Below are 18,795 nucleotides of genomic sequence, written 5' to 3'. Positions count from 1 at the left end.
TTGCTTTATCGCTTTATATAGATTTTTTTCTGTGACGTTTAAGAATAAGTATCAGACATCATGACGTTTTACCTCTGTATACTATATTATGCGTTTTCTTAAATAAGGACATTATTACATACCCACAATATCATTATCAAACCAATCAAATAAGTCCATCACATCATCTAATATCCACTGCACATTCAGATTTACCCAGTGGAGGGAATTATTTTTAACTAAAATACAATTAAATGTGAATCGGACTATTTTTAGTGGCATTAATTTTTTAAATAATTATTTCTTGCTACTGAAGAAAAACCAAACCAAACCCGTTGCCGTCAAGTCTGTTCTGACTCATAGCGAGAACTGCCCCATAGGGTTTCCGAGGAGTGGCTGGTGGATTTGAACTGCCGACCTTTTGGTTAACAGCCAAGCTCTTAACCACTGCACCACCAGGGCATGTCCTTTAAGAGTGCATGCACAGAATAAGCACAAATTCAGAATTATAAATCAAATTTAATCTTACCCTACCTACAACAGTCTCTTGACACCTCGTGTATATTTTTCCAGATTCTTCTCTACACCTGTATGAGATTTTAAAGTGGATATATAAAACAAGTATACTGTTTTGTTACTTGCTTTTTCCCCTTAGCATATGGTAAGCGGGGGCAGCGGTGGTTCGGTGGTAGAATTCTGCCCTTCCGTGTAGGAGACCTGGGTTCATTTCCCACTAAGTGCACCTCGGGTGCAGCCACCACTCCTTTGTCATTGGAGGCTTCTGTGTTGCTATGATGTTGAACAGGTTTCAACAGAGCTTCCCAGCTAAGATGGACTAGGGAGGATGGCCTGGTGACCTACTTCTGAAAATCAGCCAATGAAAATCCTGTGGGTCACATGGCTGAATTCACAGCCAATCATGGGGATGGTGCAGGATCAGGTAGCATTTCATTTTGTTGTGAATGGGGTCACCATGATTCGGGACCTGACTGGATGGCAGCTGACAAGAATAACATACTGTAAACATCTTTATGGTTGACTTCCACAACATTTAATGGCATCATACTGTTTTTTTATTTTACCTATATCATAATTGATTGAATTGTTGAATAAAAATCCTTCTGTTGGATTTTTAGGCTATTGTTTCCAACTTTAGACTACTACAGATACCACTGTAACAAGTATCTTAACTCTCCTCTCCTTAGAGGAGAATCTTGGAAGCAGAATTGCTGGGTCAGAGGGCATGAGCATTTTTAAGGCTTTCGCTACATATTGTCACATCATGCGCCAGAAGGATTAGGCCATGTTATATTTCAAATAAAAGGCAAGAAAATATCTTCTAATTTTTCCTTAAAAACCTCCATTTCTCTTACTTTATGACAGTGTGCAAAAAGATTTGATGAACTGAAGAGCAGTGGAGGCTCACCTGTGGACAACCAGTACCATCCTCTGATGGCTGCTGGAGAGAGTCCTGTGGGAACATTAGCCACGTATATCCGATCCTCACTGCTTGACCCACACAGGGAGTTTCAGGACTCTCCCGCTGGTCCGGATGGAGTGTCCAAAACAGGTAGGGCTCTAAAACAAAATGCAGTACTTTCTTTACGATAATTCTGCAGAATGTTATATGTTGCAGTCAATTTTTCTTGCTTTGTTTAAAGACTAATATAAACATTAAAAGAAAAATCTATTAATATTTTTATCTTCCTGAAGTTTAAAAATGATCATCTGTCTTTGCTGTTTTTTTTTTTTAATTTTTAAAATGTTAATATATAGATCGAATACCCTTACCAAAAAAGAGTTCTTTATTATAACAAACTTCCCACTCCAGTCTGTTAACGTATTTATTTTCGGTATTATTTATTATTTCCTATGAATATTCTTTTACTTCATTTTAAAGGGATTTGACCTATGCTGTTTAATTTATTTTTTTTCTGAGAGAATCTTGCTCCTCTCTCTTGTAATCTTTGTTACAGCTACCCTTATTGACACAAGCTATGGCAAGGTAGAAGAGATGCTTTCTGCAGTCACGTTGGAAATAATAACTGGTTTTAGAAATTCTCAGAGTATACTGAGTTATTTTCACCTCAGCAGTAGTCAGAGTATTGATGTAAAATTTGCTTCAGGAAGAAAGAATTATATTGTTGCCTTCTGAACATTTGGTCGCTATTATATACAACAATTGTTATTTTTTACACTTTAGTTTGTAACATTAGTAATTCAGTATCCTTTATTTGACTAATGCTTTCTTTAACTAGCTTTGCAAACCATGTATTTACATTATCACCACTCACTAAGTGAAAACCTGCTCTGAGCTAGAAATGCTAACACCCTCCCCTCCGTTTTTTTGTGTGTTTCTGCATTTAAGGAAGACATAGTATAGCTTCCACAAGGAACTGTTCTTCAGAAAGTGAAAATTGTACTGCTCATAATGGTGAAGAGACAGAAGAATCTGAAGGGTAGGAGGCTGGTTGTTTGTAGAGATTTAATATCATTATCAACTTTAAATTTTAAAATACGTCACTTACCATAATTTAAGAATTTCGTATCACACAATTGCTGAAATACTTAGAATCAGCTTAGTTCATATGTTGAACTGTAAACAATTGCTTAATACCTAAATATATGACTTATTCATGTTGCTACTAAAAATTGGGCTACTGTAGTTTTCCGTTTTCATTGTATGCTTTATATGTAATAAACTGCGCATTTTAAGTGTTCACGTTGATGAATTTTGACAAATGTATACACCAGGTAGCCATCACCCAAATCAAGATACAGAACATTTTCATCATCCCTGCAAGTTCCTTTGTGGTCCTTGAGTTTTGATAGATTTTTTATAACAGCTTTGTTAAGACACAATTCATGTAAAACTATAAAATTTACCCCCTTAAGTGTACAGTTCAGTAGTTTTTAGTTTATTCACATAGATTTTTAACTGGAGGGTTTGTTTGTCAGATAATTTTTTTTACTAGAATTATCTGTTATCTCATATTGTGGTCCAAAGTCTACAGAACTTTTATTTTACCAGCTGTTGCATGCTTATATTTTAACCACAATTTCTTTGAAAGAAAGTTATATAAATTTGTTTTTGTAAAAGTTATAGAAATTCCTTTGACTTTGAGAGAGCATTGATTATAATCCTTTTTCTGGTAGCCCAATTTTATTTCAGATGTAAAATTTTTGTATTAGTGGTTTTTGAGGTTCAATGAAGCACACAATAAATTCATACTGTAGGACAGTGTATCTCTTCCTATTTATTCTCTTCCTTTTGTAATGACATGAAGGCAGATGTGGATCACACTGATGTTTCTTTTTGAGGTGATATAATTTTCAAGGGAAAGTAAATTTGAGGAATATGTAAGTTTTGAAGCAATCTTTCTGATACATCATTTAAAATTATTCGTGAATTATTTTTAAAATATGTAAATAAGCATAGTATAGTCTTAATAATTCTTTTAACCACATTTACTAATTTATATTTAATGAATGCCTGGAAGCAAACTTTCTTGCCATTAAAAAAAATAACTGATGCTAGTTTTTTTTATTCTTTAATGAATAATCTTAGCTGCTTTTTCTATTTTTAGATAGTAAGAAAATTTTAGTATTGGATTTTTACCTCCATCCCACACTCATAACCACGGAAAGGTGCTGTTTTGTGTTCCTCATAAGAATTAGAATGTATTACTTAATTTTTCTTTGTGAATTGATAATCTTTTTATAAATTTAGTTCATTTATAACTTGAAAAATAAATTTTAAACCATGTAAATGATCAGTCTTTTAATAAAAATATATTTTGTTTTATTAAGTCAGTAGCTTACTAAAATTAGTCACTCTAAAATATGATTAGATTAGCAAGACACTTGAAAAATTCAAAATGTGAAAATTGACTATATCAAAAACTTCTTGTTCTCCTTCCTCCGAAAAAATGTCAGTATTCCTGGCTCCTCTTCTAAGACTCTAATCGTTTCATTTCTGTGTAACATTTTTTATGAAGGCCAAATATGGTGATCCATGTATGTGATGAAGCAAAAAACTTGAAAGAAGATTTTATTTGCCCACGAGATCTTTTGATATCAGAAATGAAGTACTTTGCTGAATATTTATCTATGGACGCCCAGCGCTGGGAAGAGGTGGACATTTCAGTTCACTGCGACGTTCACATCTTCACCTGGTTGATAAAATATGTTAAAAGGAACACTAAGGAGAAGAAAGATTGTGAGATGCCCGTTTTAGGTAAAAAAGACAATCTATTGCTTATTTTGTAGTGAAATTTGTGTGTCACCGGATAGTTCCTTTAAACCAAAAATGAAATGTGGAAAATTGTGTGGACATTAATTGTTATGCTCAGATTAGTAACAGCCTTTTAGGCAACTGATATACCTCATCCTTTTTTTTTTTTTTTAGTAAATTAGAGTGAATTTTTGGCAAATGGGCAGGTCTTTAGGTCAACGGGTCTCAAATTGTGGTACATGGACCCTTGGGTTCCTGGAGACCCTTTTATAGGGTCGACAAGGTCAAAATATCTTCATTATTATTTTCATGTTAATACTAAGATGCTATTTGTCTTTTTCTCAGATGTTATAAAAGCAGTGGAGTGTAAAACTGTTGGAGCTTTAGAATGATGCAGACTGCAGTAGTAGAGTTTGTATTCTTCAACACCATGCACTCATAGTTAAAAAGGGAGAAAAGAAAGAGGCTAGTTTCATTGATGAAGCAGTAGAAATTACTCATTTTATTAACCCTTGATCCATGAGTATGTATCTTTAATGTCCTGTGTGATGAAATGAGAAGTGTACTTCTGCATACCCAAGTGTGGTGTTGTCTTGAGGAAGAGCACTTGTGCAATGGCTTGAATTGCCAGCTAAACTATAGCTGCCTTTTTCAAATATAGAAAACTGGTTTTTACTTGAAAGACTGGCAGATAAACTATGGTTATTCAAAGTATGGTAGACATTTTCTGGAACATGAACAAAGTGAGTTGGTCACTTTGAGAAAAACAACTGACGGTATCTGTTGCCAATGATAAAATTCAGGCTTGCAAGTGAGAATTAGAGTTTTGAAGAATTTGCGTATGCTTTCATGAGCTTCTTAATACTTACACACTTTTCTGACGAGATTATTTTGATGTGATGATGAAATCATATTAATGAATGTGATTTTTAAAACGTGTTGTTTAATGAAATACATAACATTTGGAAGATCTATACAACTCGGTAAACCAATGTTTACCAGGTGAGCAGGGCATGATGTTTAAAAACCATGCATGGGTCAAATATCCATACAAAGTGCAAGATAAACCAATGGATTTTGATGTACTGAAGTTGGAAAAGTTCACTGGTATGATTTCAGATTCCATATTGCAACTAACCTTTAAGAAACTACTATTTGTCAAGTTTGGTGTAGCATCAAAGGTGACTACCCACAAATGAATGCAGACGCAGGTAAGAGCATTCAGTCACCTTCTGTTAAGCCAGATACTGAAGATATTTACAACAATGTAAAACACTTATTTTTATGGCTAAGTTTTCTTGGTTGGGAAGATATAGTCATTTTTCATAAAAAGATTTATGTTAATGAATTTGTTATTTTTTAATGAACTATGTATATTGGATCAGGGATGTGAACTGGGTAAGGGTGTTACATCTTACCCTAATCCTTTTATCTCATTAACCACAGGCAGAGATTAGGATTTATAACACACAGGAAAATTACAATCACAAAGTGGAGGACAACCACACAACAGTGGGAATCATGGCCTAGCCAAATTGATGCACATATTTTTGGGGGACACAGTTCAGTCCATGACATTGACTTTTCATTTTTCCCAAGCTGTTCTCAGGATTCTTTCTTTGTCTTTGGTTTTGGCAAATGTGATTATGATATGTCTTGGTGACTTTCTTTTCAGGCCTGTTCTGTGTGGAATTTGTTGAGCTTCTTGGATGGATATCTTCCCATCTTTCATGATATTAGGGAAATTTTCTGCTAGCAAATCTTCACTGAATCTCTTTGTGCTTTTTTTTTTTTTTGGCCTCCTCCTATTGTAGCATTCTGGCCACGTGTACATTTTTCCTCTTGATAGTGTCCCACATAATTCTTAGGCTTGCGTTAGTCTTTTTTCTGATTTTTCCTCAAACAAATTGGTGTCATGGGATTTGCCTTCTAATTTGCTGATTCTGTCTTCCGTTGATTCAGTTTTGCTCTTTTTTGCTTCTGTTGAGTTGTCCATTTCTGAAATTTTATTGTTAATCGTTTGGATTTCTAGGTACTGTTTTTCGCATGGTTTCTGATTGTCTGTTTATTTTATTGTTCTGTTTTTGTATTGTTTTCCTGAATTCTTTTATTGCTTTGTTTGTGTTTTCCTTGATTTTGTCTATTTTACTTGATCTCTTGGAGAACCCTGTAAGTCTTTTGACTTCCTTATCAGGTATTTCTATTACCATTTCTTCCTCTGGAAAGTTTTCTGATTCTTTATTTTGGTCACTTTCTGGAGCCATCTTGTCCTACTTCTTCATGTGATTTATTGTCTCTGAGGCATTAAGATGTTGTTATATTTATTCATTTATTATATGTTTGCTGCATCCTGATTTTGTTTTTTATCTGAGTAGATGGGGTGTGCATGCTAATCTGGTGGCTAGCCTGGCCCCACGGGAGTTCTCACCACCTATCTCTGGGTGGGTGTGTGTGGGTCTCTGTTCTCGGGTCTTGTGGGGCAGCTGGGGATGTAGCTGGCATTGCTGGTGAGGTGATGTGTCTGGCTGGCTGGTCACCTGGGCATGGGTGCAGGGAGCGTTCTTCCTGGTTGCTGGGCTGTGTGTTCTGTGAGCACATTGCTGGTTGCCAGGTGGTCGGGGCGACGGTGCCTGGGTCTTACTGGGTGTGTGTTATGGAAGCTCTCACTAATGGTCCCAGTTGGGCAGAGCTGCACAGCAGTGGCTGAAGTGGTCAAAGCCTCTGGTTGCTGAGGGGGACGTTGTGGGGGTTAAGGCAGGGAGCGTGCTGCCGGTCCACTGGTGCTCAGTAGGAGGGCATGCTCCTGTCTGCTAGCTTGCGACGTGGGGAAGGTGTGCCGCCAGTCCTTGGGCCCCTGGTGCAGGTGGTCGGGGGAGTAGGAGGCGCCACTGGTCCATGGGCCCCAGTGCGGGAGGCTGGGTGTACGAGTGAGCACCTCCAGTTCACAGGCTCCCAGCGCCACCAGCCTGTGGGCCCCTGGTATAGGCGGCTGGGCACAGCAGGGGGTTCTGCTGGTCCTCAGGCCCTCGGCACAGTTGGTTGGGCAGAAGAGGGGATACATCCAGTCCCCAGGTCACTGGTGATGGTGGCCAGGCAGAAAAGCAGATGCTGCTGGTCTGCAGGCCCCGGCGTGGGTGGGGGGGCCGAAGAGGGGGTGCCACCCGTCATGGGCTTCCAGTGCAGGTGGCTGGGCGGAGAAGTGAGCACCACCAGATTATGTGGATGCGAGAGGGGCCGCCACTGGTCCACAGGCCCTGGTGCAGGTGGCTGGGTGGAGAAGCAAGCGCTACCAGTCCATGGGTTCCTGGCTCGGGGTGGGACGGTGGTGGGTGCTGCCAGACTGCGATCATGTGGGTGGGATGGATGAGAGAGTGGGCGGGGCACTACAGGTCCACAGGCCTCTGGCACAGGGGGTTGGGGGGCACTGTGGGTGAGGTGAGTGCCCTTAACTTTCACAGGGCAAAGAGCACTCCTTCCTGGCTCTGAACGTGAGTACAGAGTCACTCCTGCTTGGCTGTACCAGGTGATGGGGCTTCAGCTGGGAATGTTGCTTGCTTTGTCTCAGTATGGCTGTGTTATGTAGGTTTGGTTGGCAGGGCACCAGTGATCCACAGTTCTCCGTGTTCACTGTTTTTGTACAGTCTCTCCTTCCGCTTGGCATTTGGTGCGATTTTTTAGCCTTGCCTTATACGCTCAGGGTTCCAGAGTTGTCGTCTACATACGATTCACTTGTTTTCTTGGTCTTTGATGTAAAAAAGGAGGTTATGTCACATCTGAGTGTGCTGCCATCTTGGACCACCTCCTTGACTGAGTATTTTCCCTGTAGTCTAGATTTCATGGTGAATTTTCTTTCTTTCATGTATCTGAGCCGTTTGATATAGTAAGATTATATTAAGTTGTTTTTATTAGAGCAACATCTGCATTACATCTTCTCTTTTAAGGTGAGAAGGAGCCTCTTCTGGGGAGATTGAGTTACAAATCAAAAGGAAAAATTAATTTTTTTTTTCTCTTTGTAGAGCCAGGAAATGTCATTTCTATTCTTATTTCTTCAGAGTTTTTGAAAATGGATTCATTGGTAAGTGTTAATAAAAGAGCCAGGCTCTTTTGTTCACCTATGCTTGATTTAACAGGTACGCTTTGATTTTTCCTCCAAAGGTCTAGAAAATTCTAAGACATCTTACTAAAATAGTTGTTAATTCAAGGGTGTGATTCTGTTAGAATAATCAGCTCACATTTGAAGATACTTTGTTCTGAAGAGGAGGGGTTTAGGCCACTATGTATTATGTGTGTGTTATGCCTATAAATCAAGCAACTTAGCCTCAAGGAGTAGCTCACTGTTGTACTGGATGAAACTGAACAGAATTAACTTTAACTTTACCCCAAAAGGACCAAATTAAGTGAAAATTTTAATCGGAATATGTTTGTTCCACTGATTTCTTTAAGTATGTTTTGCTTATTTGTGTCTTTCATTTCTAGTTGAGGGAATGAAGACTGAATACCCAAATGTTAGACAGTGCGATTTTCTGTGTAACTGTATCACAGATGCTTGTATCCATTGCTTAAAAGGAGCTGATGATACATAAGAGTGCAATACATACGTATACATTTCAAGCTCTAATTTTTTTTCTTTTTTTCTTTATGGAGCCCTGGTGGCACGGTGGTTAAAGTGATTAACGGCTGACTGAAAGGTTGGCAGTTCAGAACTACCCAGTGGCTCCTCGGAAGAAAGGTGTGGCAGTCTGCTTCCGTAAAGACAGCCTTGGAACCCTGTGGGGTTTGCCATGAGTCAGAATCAACTCAATGGCAGTGGGTTTAGCTTTTTTTTTTAAATAGATTTACTTATTATTTAAATGTTCATATATTTTTTTGAGGTTTTATTTTAAATGAATATTTCAACTCCTGATAAAACTCCACAAGGCAGGGTCCTCCTTTACTGTGTTAGCAGAGGTGAACTCTGTTGGATTGTTTGGGCTTTTATTCGTCCCTGTATTCTTTCTACTCCTTAGCCTTCCCCATTCAGCCAGCTGGTATTAATTGCTTCAGGAAAGAGTTACAGAAAAAAGAAAAAGAAAAAATTGTAAGAGTCCTTAACTTTTGAGTTTTGAAGTCTAAGCCCCAAAGGATGATTTTTATGCCAGAAACAAAAATTTTGGAAAAATACATAATTAGCAAGTGCTAGTTTTCCCCCTAAAGCCCACGTCCTCCTTTAAAAGTACATAAATATGCCTCAGGTTGGAGAGAGGGGAAGAAAGTCAGAGAGGAACCCACCACAGCTGAGGAAATCCTAAACTGGCTGAAATTTTATTTCTGCCACCCAGAGAAATGGAGGCTTAAAGTCATCACTGAGTTTAGTTACAGGAAGTCACATATCCTGTAGCTTGAGTTTGTGGACTAAGATTTATACCTGCCACTTCCATGAAGGGTGATCGTTACTTAGTGTTTGAAATATTCCAAAAAGGTGAGAACTATTTTTCCAGGTATGTGCTTGTGTTTTTACAAGTTTGACCTGCTGGGCCACTTTCGAAAAGCGTTTATTAGCTCAGATAGGCAGTACCCGGGCAGTGCCTAGCAATACGTGGATTAGACTTTTAATGACTTTTTATCTTTGGGAAGTACTGATGAAACTTTGTGCTACTATTTTCAACATTAATTTTCTATTCTGTGTTTTTTTTAGGTTGAACAGTGCATTCAGTATTGCCATAAAAATATGAATGCCATAGTAGCTACCCCATGCAACATGAACTGTATTAATTCAAACCTTCTTACACGTATAGCGGATCTGTTCACACACAATGAAATTGATGATTTAAAGGACAAGAAAGATAAATTTAGGAGGTAATTTTAAAAATTTTATTTTTAACCTGATGTTTCTATTAGAAGAAATATATTTCTATTTTATTTTAGTGTATTTTAAGTGAAGTAGAATTTATCCAGAGCCAGTGGCTCATGATAAAAACCAGTAATTAAATTAGTTATTTTATATAATGTACATGTGAGTATATTGTGGTAGTGAATTATGATAAAGATTATTAAGACAGGCCTTAGCATAAAGGGAAGGAGTGGTCTAAGACAAGGTAAGCAGTGGTCGAGTCACCCAGGGGCTGTTCAGACCATCACAAGAAGGATGTACTTTATTCTGAGTGTGGCTGGAAGCAGAGGAGTGCCATGATCTAATCTAATTTTTAAAGATCGTTCTAGTTGCTATGTGGGGAACAGATTGTAGGTGTATCAGAACAGAAGGAGCTGAGTAAAAGATGGCAGGGTGTGGACTGGGGTGGATGCAGTGGGGCTGGAGAGAAGTAGATGGATTCAGGGTATGTTAGAAATGTTTAACAGGTTTGTGATGGAATGATGTGGGCAAAGAGAGGACTCAAGGATACTAACTAGATTTTGAGCTTGAGCAGCTAAGCAGATGGTGGTACCATTTGTGCAGAGAGGAAAGACTGGGGTGAGAGGAATCAAAAGATGGATTTGGATCTTCAGATTATTTAATGTGCTTGTTGGACATTTAGGTATGAGTGGCAGGGTGATAGTTGGATAGACAAGTCTGGAGTTGAGGTCAGAGCTCAGGGCTTAAAATAGATAAAGAGCAAATGAAGTGTGAAGCCTTGGAACTGGGTGAGATTTCCTAGCAAGAGACCATGGTTAGTGTTTTTTGTGTTCTGTTCCAGAAATCTTTGCCTACCTACGGGTGGTGAAGATAATCTCCTGTGTTTTTCTGTCCTCTCTCTTGAATTAATTGTTAGATGAGGTAGGAGTCAAGGTTCATTTTTCTCCTGGAGAGTTATCTGGTTGACAAAGCACCATTTATTGAAAAGGCCATCTGTGCCCACTGGATTGCAGCGATGGCTTTACTGTACGTCACATCTGTATGCGTGAGGTCTGTTTCTGAGTTCTTCGTTTTGTGTGTTCTTGTGTCAGTAACACACTTTTAATTATAGTAACTTATTTACAGTAACAAAGGGCTAAAGATAGGTAGATACCTATCAGTGTTATTTTTCTTGTAAAAACAGATTCTTGATCAAGCAATTCTCATTAATAGGTATATTTACTTAGTAGAGCACCTAAAATGTATTATAAACTCCCAAAGAGTTCTCCAAGGATTTATTAATCTAATCTTACACATGTACAAATAGATCATGTTTATTTTAATGACTATCAAGTAGCTTTAGGAAAGTAAATGTAGAAAATTAATTTGTTGGTCATTTGTTGTTAATAGTAAACTTTTTTGTAAGAAGATTGAGAGACTGTTTGATCCTGAGTACTTGAATCCAGATTCTCGGAGTAACGCGGCCACGTTATACAGGTACGGTAACGTGTTCTTCTTTGGCGTGCACTGTAATGCAGCTAAATTCTTTACTTTTACTACATTTAAAATTTTCTTGAATGTTTTTATGTCTTTGTGTTTTATAGATGTTATTTGTGTAAGAAACTTTTAACAAAGGAAACAGAAAGACGAATTCCTTGCATTCCTGGAAAAATCAATGTGGATCGACATGGAAATATTATCTATATTCACCTAAGGTGTGGTGAAAATAAAATACATCTTTTTTATGTGAATTTCTAGTGTATTTATAAAAGCATAACTGTGCCTATAAGGAATCGAATGTCCTTTTTTTGCATGTGATCCAATTTTGATTTACAAAGATGCTACTTTCAGAACAAGCTAAGGCAGCTCTAAAGGCGGTATTTTACTTACTGGATAAAGTTCATGATTTTTTAAGCTTTAAAATAAGAAAAGTTATTGTGTCTTAATCATGAAAGATATTCTGGTCAGTGCTATTAAAATATAATTTCACTAACAGATTTTAATTGTATAAATATTATATTGAATTTTATAATAGAACTGAATTTACTTTCATGTGAACTTTTGCAAGTGAGAAAATTGTCTTTAAAATTGGATTTTCTATAATCTATTTCTGAGTTCATCATATTTTGTCAGTATTCCATTAATACATAGTCTTTTTTTTCCTTTTGAATACAAAACAAGTTCTCATTCTGAAATGGGGAGGGGGTTGTAAAATTGGTGCAATATTTCAGAAAGGCAGATACTTTAAGATGTATGCATTCTTTGACAATATCCTACTGCTAGGAATTTATGCAAAGAGGTAATGTTAGACTTATATTTATTGCTGTATTTTTAAAGTCGCAAAATAAATAAGTAGATAAACAGACACCCAAATAATTAAACAAATTAAAATCTAGCCATACAATAGTGTGTCTATATAAAGCACACCTGATCTGTTCTTAATGTGGACCCTTGAAGAGTAACGTGGTAAAGGAATATGCTGTGCTTACCTGAGAAGTTATGAGTGGTTAGTTGAGGGACAAACACGCGTTAGGAGACAAAACTGGAATATGTCCGTGTCACTAAAATGTCAACTGTAGGGTTACCTTTGGGGGATAGTGTTCGGGATCACTTTAGTTCTCTTTTTACTTCATTTTTCTTCTGTGGCAAAGATGCATAGCACTTTTATTAAAGAAAAACCCTACAAATGTTGGATTTCATATTGTAAACATTAAAACAGCAATGCAGGGAAACATTTCACATTTGGCTTTAGTATTAGTAGCACAGTCAACCTTAAAATGTTTCATTTTTCTCTCAGTAATCAAGGAATCTTCATTAGATATGTCAAGCCACTGGGATTTTATAGGGTGTTTTGTTTTTTGTTTTTTGTTTTTGTCTTGAGACTTGACTCGTGTTGAAAATTACTTCCATTATAACAGCAATAACTATTAATATTAGTATGTGAGAAAAGTAATTTATATTACCTGCAGCATTAGGAGCCCTGGTGGTGCAGTGGGTAAGAGCTCAGCTGCTATCCAAAAGGTCGGCAGTTCAAATCCCCCAGCCGCTCCTTGGAAACCCTCTGGGGCGTTCTACTCTGTCCTGTAGGGTCACTATGAGTCAAAATCGACTCGGGGGCAGCAGGGTTTTTTTTTTCAACATCAATTTTTATTCAAGTCTGCTGTTGACGCACACATTTTAAAAATTGTCCTTAGATAATTTTTAAAACAGATTGTTTCTATGTGATTTGAAATGCACAGTGACATTTTGTTATTCGTGGAACTAAGGGAAAAAAGAGCAAAAGATTAAAATAGGGGTTTGAAAATAAATAGGGACTGACCATAGCAAATTTGGTTTTAAGCCTTTGCTATTTTTTAACTTTATGTTACTGAATTACAAAATGTGTATTACCTAGACCCAATTGTATATAACAAACAATATTAGTCAATTATTAGAAAATGTCTTTTGAAAATAATATGAAGAACTGGTACATTAATGAAATGCTTAGAATCACCAGTAGTTAATATGAACTTATTTTACAACATGTGCAATTATAATAAAGATTCCATTTAACAATATATGCCTAAGTCCCAATTGTTGGCCTATAATGCTTTACCTAGGTTAGCAAATAATTTGGCAGTGAGCTTTTCATACCTTTTTCTGTTGCCCACGGAGTAAACTTCCAAAGGAAGTCTTATCTGCCTGGCACTGTCCATACCACATCCATCATTTGGGAAAATGTTCTTGGAAATAAGCCACACACTTAAAAACATCCGTTTAAAACAAATTGTTTATATTGCTTGCTTGTAAAATAATATAACAGTTGAGGCTCTTTTCCCTAGAGACAAGACTTGGGATGTTCACGAATATTTGAATAGTTTTTTTGAAGAATTAAAATCTTGGAGAGATGTATATTGGCGCTTGTGGGGAACGGTCAACTGGCTGACTTGCTCAAGATGTTGTCAAGTGAGAATTTTTTTTTTTAATCCTTTTCTGCAAACGTTGAGGGAAAGACCCTTTTCACGTATGCTGTTTAGTTAGTATGTTTGCTTGTGTTTGGACAATAACTGACGTCTCTTTAAGAATCTAGTGGCAAAAATAATGGTGCCGTTAGACATCGCCTACATCGGGCTTCGTTTCTCTGCCCTGTTTCTTCCCTTGTTCAGTTTCAGTGCCGCAACAATCGGTGCCTTGCTGAATTTTTACAAAACCAACAGGTGTTAAGTGACCAGATCCATTTAAAAAAAAAATTTCTGTATCCTCATTTCCTCTATTTCTAACCAAAACTGTTTTTCTACTGGCCCATAAGTTTCCTTAGAAATCCAGAAGCACCTTTGCAGACAGGGTGCTGATATGTGCCCTTTTATCACAACAGTTGGTTCCCAAAAAGTTTTTGTTCTTTTTTTTGTAAAGGAAAGCTGTAATAAAAACACAAGAAAGCTTGCTATTTGAGGGAACCTAAAGTAAACCCACCTGTCCCTGGTGGTCTTGCAGCTGGGATTCTGTACTGTCACCGCCGCGAGCCTTTTATAGAATAAGCAGGTCTTTATAGTCACACTCATTCCTAATTAATCTTAGGTATAAATCCAGAGGGTTCTGTATAAGATTTCTTGTGAGCCCCTGAAGGCTCCCTGCCCCATCAACTTTCTTCTCTCACACGTGGGTGATTATGTTCAGTGGAGAGACGGAAGAGCAGCTTATCACAACCATTAGGGGCGGGATTTTTCAGACTGTATGAGTTCCCACCCAGCTGACTCCCTGTGTCCCCGTGTTTTTTAAAAATCAGGTTTACTGAAGTACTCCAGCACTTGGCATTGTCAGTTGTTTTGGGTTTTTTGGTTTGTTTTTTTTTTAAACTAACAGATAAGTAATGATCCTTCCCACAACTGGGGTAGAAACCAAAACCAAACCCAGTGCTGCCAAGTTGATTCCGACTCATCAGGGATATCAGGCTTCAAAACCTGAGCATGTTAGAATGCAGAAAATTTGGGGGAGATTTTTTTTCTTTTTTTATAGCAAAGTGAATAATGATTTTTAGTATTTATTATGGAGAGTTTATAAATCACCTGAATTTGTGTGCAAAATACTGCGTATATTAGAGCATGTACCTGGTAGCTCTTATCAGACTCAGTTTTTTTTAATTAAAAGCCTTTGTTTGAAAATCATAATTGGAATTAACAGCTAAGAATTCTGAATTGTAGACTATTCTCTCTTGCTTTCATGTTCAAGATTTTCACTGCTTAGAACTATTAATTTTTTCATGTTCTTAGAATTTTTACCGACTTATATTTGCAACTTATTATTTTATAATTAAACCTTGATAACTTTTTTCACCCATGATTCAGTTACTCAACAATTTTCGTTAGTACTGATGCTAAATATTAGCTTAAAAAATATATCAAGGAATAATCAAGTGAGGCAAAATTATATTTTATTTTTCATTGAAAACTGTTGAGATGACTAGCCAATTATAAAATTGGATATACGTCAAGATCAGTTTACCGTTAACCATTGCTGTTGAGTCGATTCCGACTCACAACAACCTATAGGCCAGAGTAGAACTGCTCCATAGGGTTTTCAAGACTGTAGTCTTTACAGAAGCATACTGCCCCATCTTTCTCCTGCGGAGTGGCTGCTGAGTTTGAACCATTTACCTTTTGGTTAGCAGCCGAGCACTTTAACCACTGTGCCGCCAGGGCTCCTAAGAGCAGTTCAGTCCATCTGAAATTCGAATGAAGTTTTATATGCCACAAAGTCACCCGTTTTTAAGTGTACAAGTCAGTGATTTTATAGTGAATTTAGAGTTGTGCAGTCATTTTCACAGTCCAATTTGGGAACATTTCCAGCACCCCAGAAAGATCCCTTATGCTCATTTGTGATCACCCCCCATTCTCACCCCTACCCCCAGGCAACCACTGTTCTACTCTGTGACTGCCTAGATGTGCCTTTTCTGTACATTTTGTATAAATGGAATCACACTATGCAGTCTTTTTGTTTTTTTGATAGGCATAATTTCATTGTGGAAATAATAATGGTTTACATGCTTCTTTTATTCAGGCTTTTCTCTGTACTGAATTCTCACACTGCCAGTATCACTCAGAAACAGTGGTTTACCCCACTGCAGCAAGCTCACCGAGCACTGTGGGCACTGGAATTTATCCCTGCTGCAACCAAAAGGTTCTTCGGTTTGATCCCACTCAGCCAACAAAGGTAAATTTTGAATGTTGCCCGTTTGTAGTTGACACTCAGCACTCACTAATGCTTTTTATTTAGCTCCTCTCCCCTTTTGTTATTTTTAAAGGATAAAAGTAATACGTTCATGTAGAGAACACTTCAAACAATACATAAATGTTTATAGTAAAAAAGAAGTCTCTCTTCATACCATTCCCCCCTTGTACACCTCTTCTTAGAGGTGATCACAGTTAACAGTTTCCTTTCAGACCTTGTTTATATACTTCAAGTATAAATTATATTTAATTTTTATATTGGAAATGAGATCATACTATTTATTTTATTCTTTCACTCAGCGATATACCTAGGTTATCTTTCTGTGTCATTTAGCTGCTGTGTAATATTCTAAGCTGTTCATAGATCACCATTTATTTAACCATTCTCCTGTTGGTGAACGTTTAAGTTGTTTCCAGATTGATGGTATTACAATAAACATCCTTGCACATGTATCTTGGTGTAATACGTGAGTACTGCTATAGGTTAGATTCCTTGATTGCTAACACTTTTGAAAACGTTATGTAATTTCATGAGTGGATGAAAGGAACCTAAAGCTCTTCCTTATCATCATCCATACAACAAATATTTATAAACATCAAAATATGCCATACACTGTGCAAAGCAGAGAGCATTGTGTAAAGTTAGTTTCTATCTTAATGGAGCTTATAGTTCAGTCATTAATATCAAAAAGGAAAAAAAAAACACACAAAGAAATGTTAAATTGCACCTCTGCTTAGTGTTTAAAGATGTACACAGGGCCACAAACGTCGATAATAAGCTAGTATGACCTGGCCGTTGAAGTTAAGGAATGCCCCCTTGAGGAGCTGACCTTTGGGTGAGAGCCGAAGGATAGTAGGCGTGTGTGAGGCAACGAGGGGAGATAGAACGTTCCAGTCAGAGCAGCAAGGCCTAAAGGAGGCTGAAAGAAGGCTGCTGTGGCTGTTAGAGAAAACATGCATAGTTCAAGACGAGGCTGGAGAGGTAGGCAGGGGCCACACCATGCAGGGCAGGAGTTTGTAGGCCATGTTAATTTTTTCTTTATCCTGAGTTTAGAAAATATCAGTTGCAGTGAAGATAATAGTTTAGGGATTAGTCAGTGGATTCAGGTACAGAGGAAGCTATTACAGTAGTCGTAGAGAGGTGATGATAGCTTGGACTAGGGTAGTGAGGTAAAAGAAGTGGATAAATTCATTGTTTAGGAGGTATTTATTCAGGGAATAAAATAGTAACTGAATTGTATGATAAGTCTGGTATGCGACTTAATGGATAACAGTTGAGTTTTTTTTTTTTTTTTTCTTTTTGTAATTTAAGTGAAAGTTTCCAATCCAAGTTAGTCTCTCATACAAAAATTTATACATACATTGTTATGTGACCCTAATTGCTCTCCCTATACTGTGACAGCACACTCCTCCTTTCCACCCCGGGTTTCCTGTGTCCATTCAACCAGCTCCTGACCCTCTGTGCCTTCTCATCTCACTCCAGACAGAAACTGCCCCTTTAGTCTCATGTATCTACTTGAGCTAAGAAGCACACTGTTCATGAGTATCATTTTATGTCCCATAGTCCAGTCCAACTTTTGTCTGAAGAGTTGGCCTCGGGAATTGTTTTAGTTCTGGGTTGACAGAGAGTCCGGGGGCCTTGCTTTCTGGGGTTCCTCCAGTCTCAGACCATTATGTCTGGTCTTTTTACTAGAATTTGAGTTCTGTACCCCACCTTTCTCCTGCTCCATCAGGAACTGTCTATTGTGTTCCCTGTCAGGGCAGTCATTGGTGGTACCTGGGCACCATCTAGTTCTTCTGGTCTCAGGATGATACAGTCTCTTGTTTATGTGGCCCTTTCTGTCTCTTGGGCTACTACTTTCCTTGTGTCTTTGGTGTTCTTCGTTCTCCTTTGCTCCAGGTGGTTGGGACCAATTGATGCATCTTAGATGGCCGCTTGCTAGCTTTTAAGACCCCAGATACCACTCACCAAAGTGGGATGCAGAACATTTTCTTAATAAACTTTGTTGTGCCAGTTGACCTAGATGTCCCCTGAAAGCATGGTCCCTGGCCCCCCGCCCCTGCTACTCTGTCCCTCGAAGTGTTTGATTGTATTCAGGAAACTTCTTAGCTTTGGTTTAGTGCAGTTGTGCTGACTTCCCTTGTAGTGTGTGCTGTCCTTTCCTTCACCTAAGATAATTCTTGTCTCTTTTCTAGTTAGTGAATACCCCTCTCCCTCCCTCCCCACTCTTGGAATCATCAAAGAACGTTGTCTTTTGTGTTTAAACCTTTTCTTGAGTTCTAATAATAGTGGTCTTATACAATATTTGCTCTTCTGTGACTAAATTCACTCAGCGTAATGCCCTCCAGATTCCTCCATGTTATAAGATGTTTCACGGATTCATTGTTGTTCTTTATCATTGCGTAATCCATTGTGTGAATATACTGTAATTTATCCATTCTTCCATTGATGGGCACCTAGGTTGTTTCTGTCTTCTTGCTATCGTGAACAGTGCTGCAGTGAACATGGGTTTGCATATATCTATTTGTGTGATGGCTCTTACTTCTCTAGGATATATTCCAAGGAG

At 37.8% G+C, this 18,795-nt stretch overlaps 1 protein-coding gene across 1 annotated transcript in view; it reads left to right on the top strand.

Moving 5' to 3' along the window:
* SANBR (SANT and BTB domain regulator of CSR) overlaps positions 1-18,795 on the top strand; it is a 48,536-nt gene that overhangs the window by 10,011 nt on the left and 19,730 nt on the right. Inside the window, exons 3-11 of the mRNA XM_004369437.3 lie at positions 1,363-1,549; positions 2,348-2,438; positions 3,978-4,216; positions 8,230-8,288; positions 9,888-10,048; positions 11,433-11,519; positions 11,627-11,737; positions 13,844-13,967; positions 16,059-16,211. Coding sequence (XP_004369494.1) covers positions 1,363-1,549; positions 2,348-2,438; positions 3,978-4,216; positions 8,230-8,288; positions 9,888-10,048; positions 11,433-11,519; positions 11,627-11,737; positions 13,844-13,967; positions 16,059-16,211 — 1,212 coding nt within the window. The remainder of the gene's footprint in view (positions 1-1,362; positions 1,550-2,347; positions 2,439-3,977; positions 4,217-8,229; positions 8,289-9,887; positions 10,049-11,432; positions 11,520-11,626; positions 11,738-13,843; positions 13,968-16,058; positions 16,212-18,795) is intronic.

The sequence above is a fragment of the Trichechus manatus genome, unplaced genomic scaffold (assembly GCF_000243295.1).
Source record: "Trichechus manatus latirostris isolate Lorelei unplaced genomic scaffold, TriManLat1.0 scaffold00005, whole genome shotgun sequence".
NCBI classification, from domain to species: Eukaryota; Metazoa; Chordata; class Mammalia; order Sirenia; family Trichechidae; genus Trichechus; species Trichechus manatus.
This window is presented reverse-complemented; position numbering and strand designations above follow the sequence as displayed.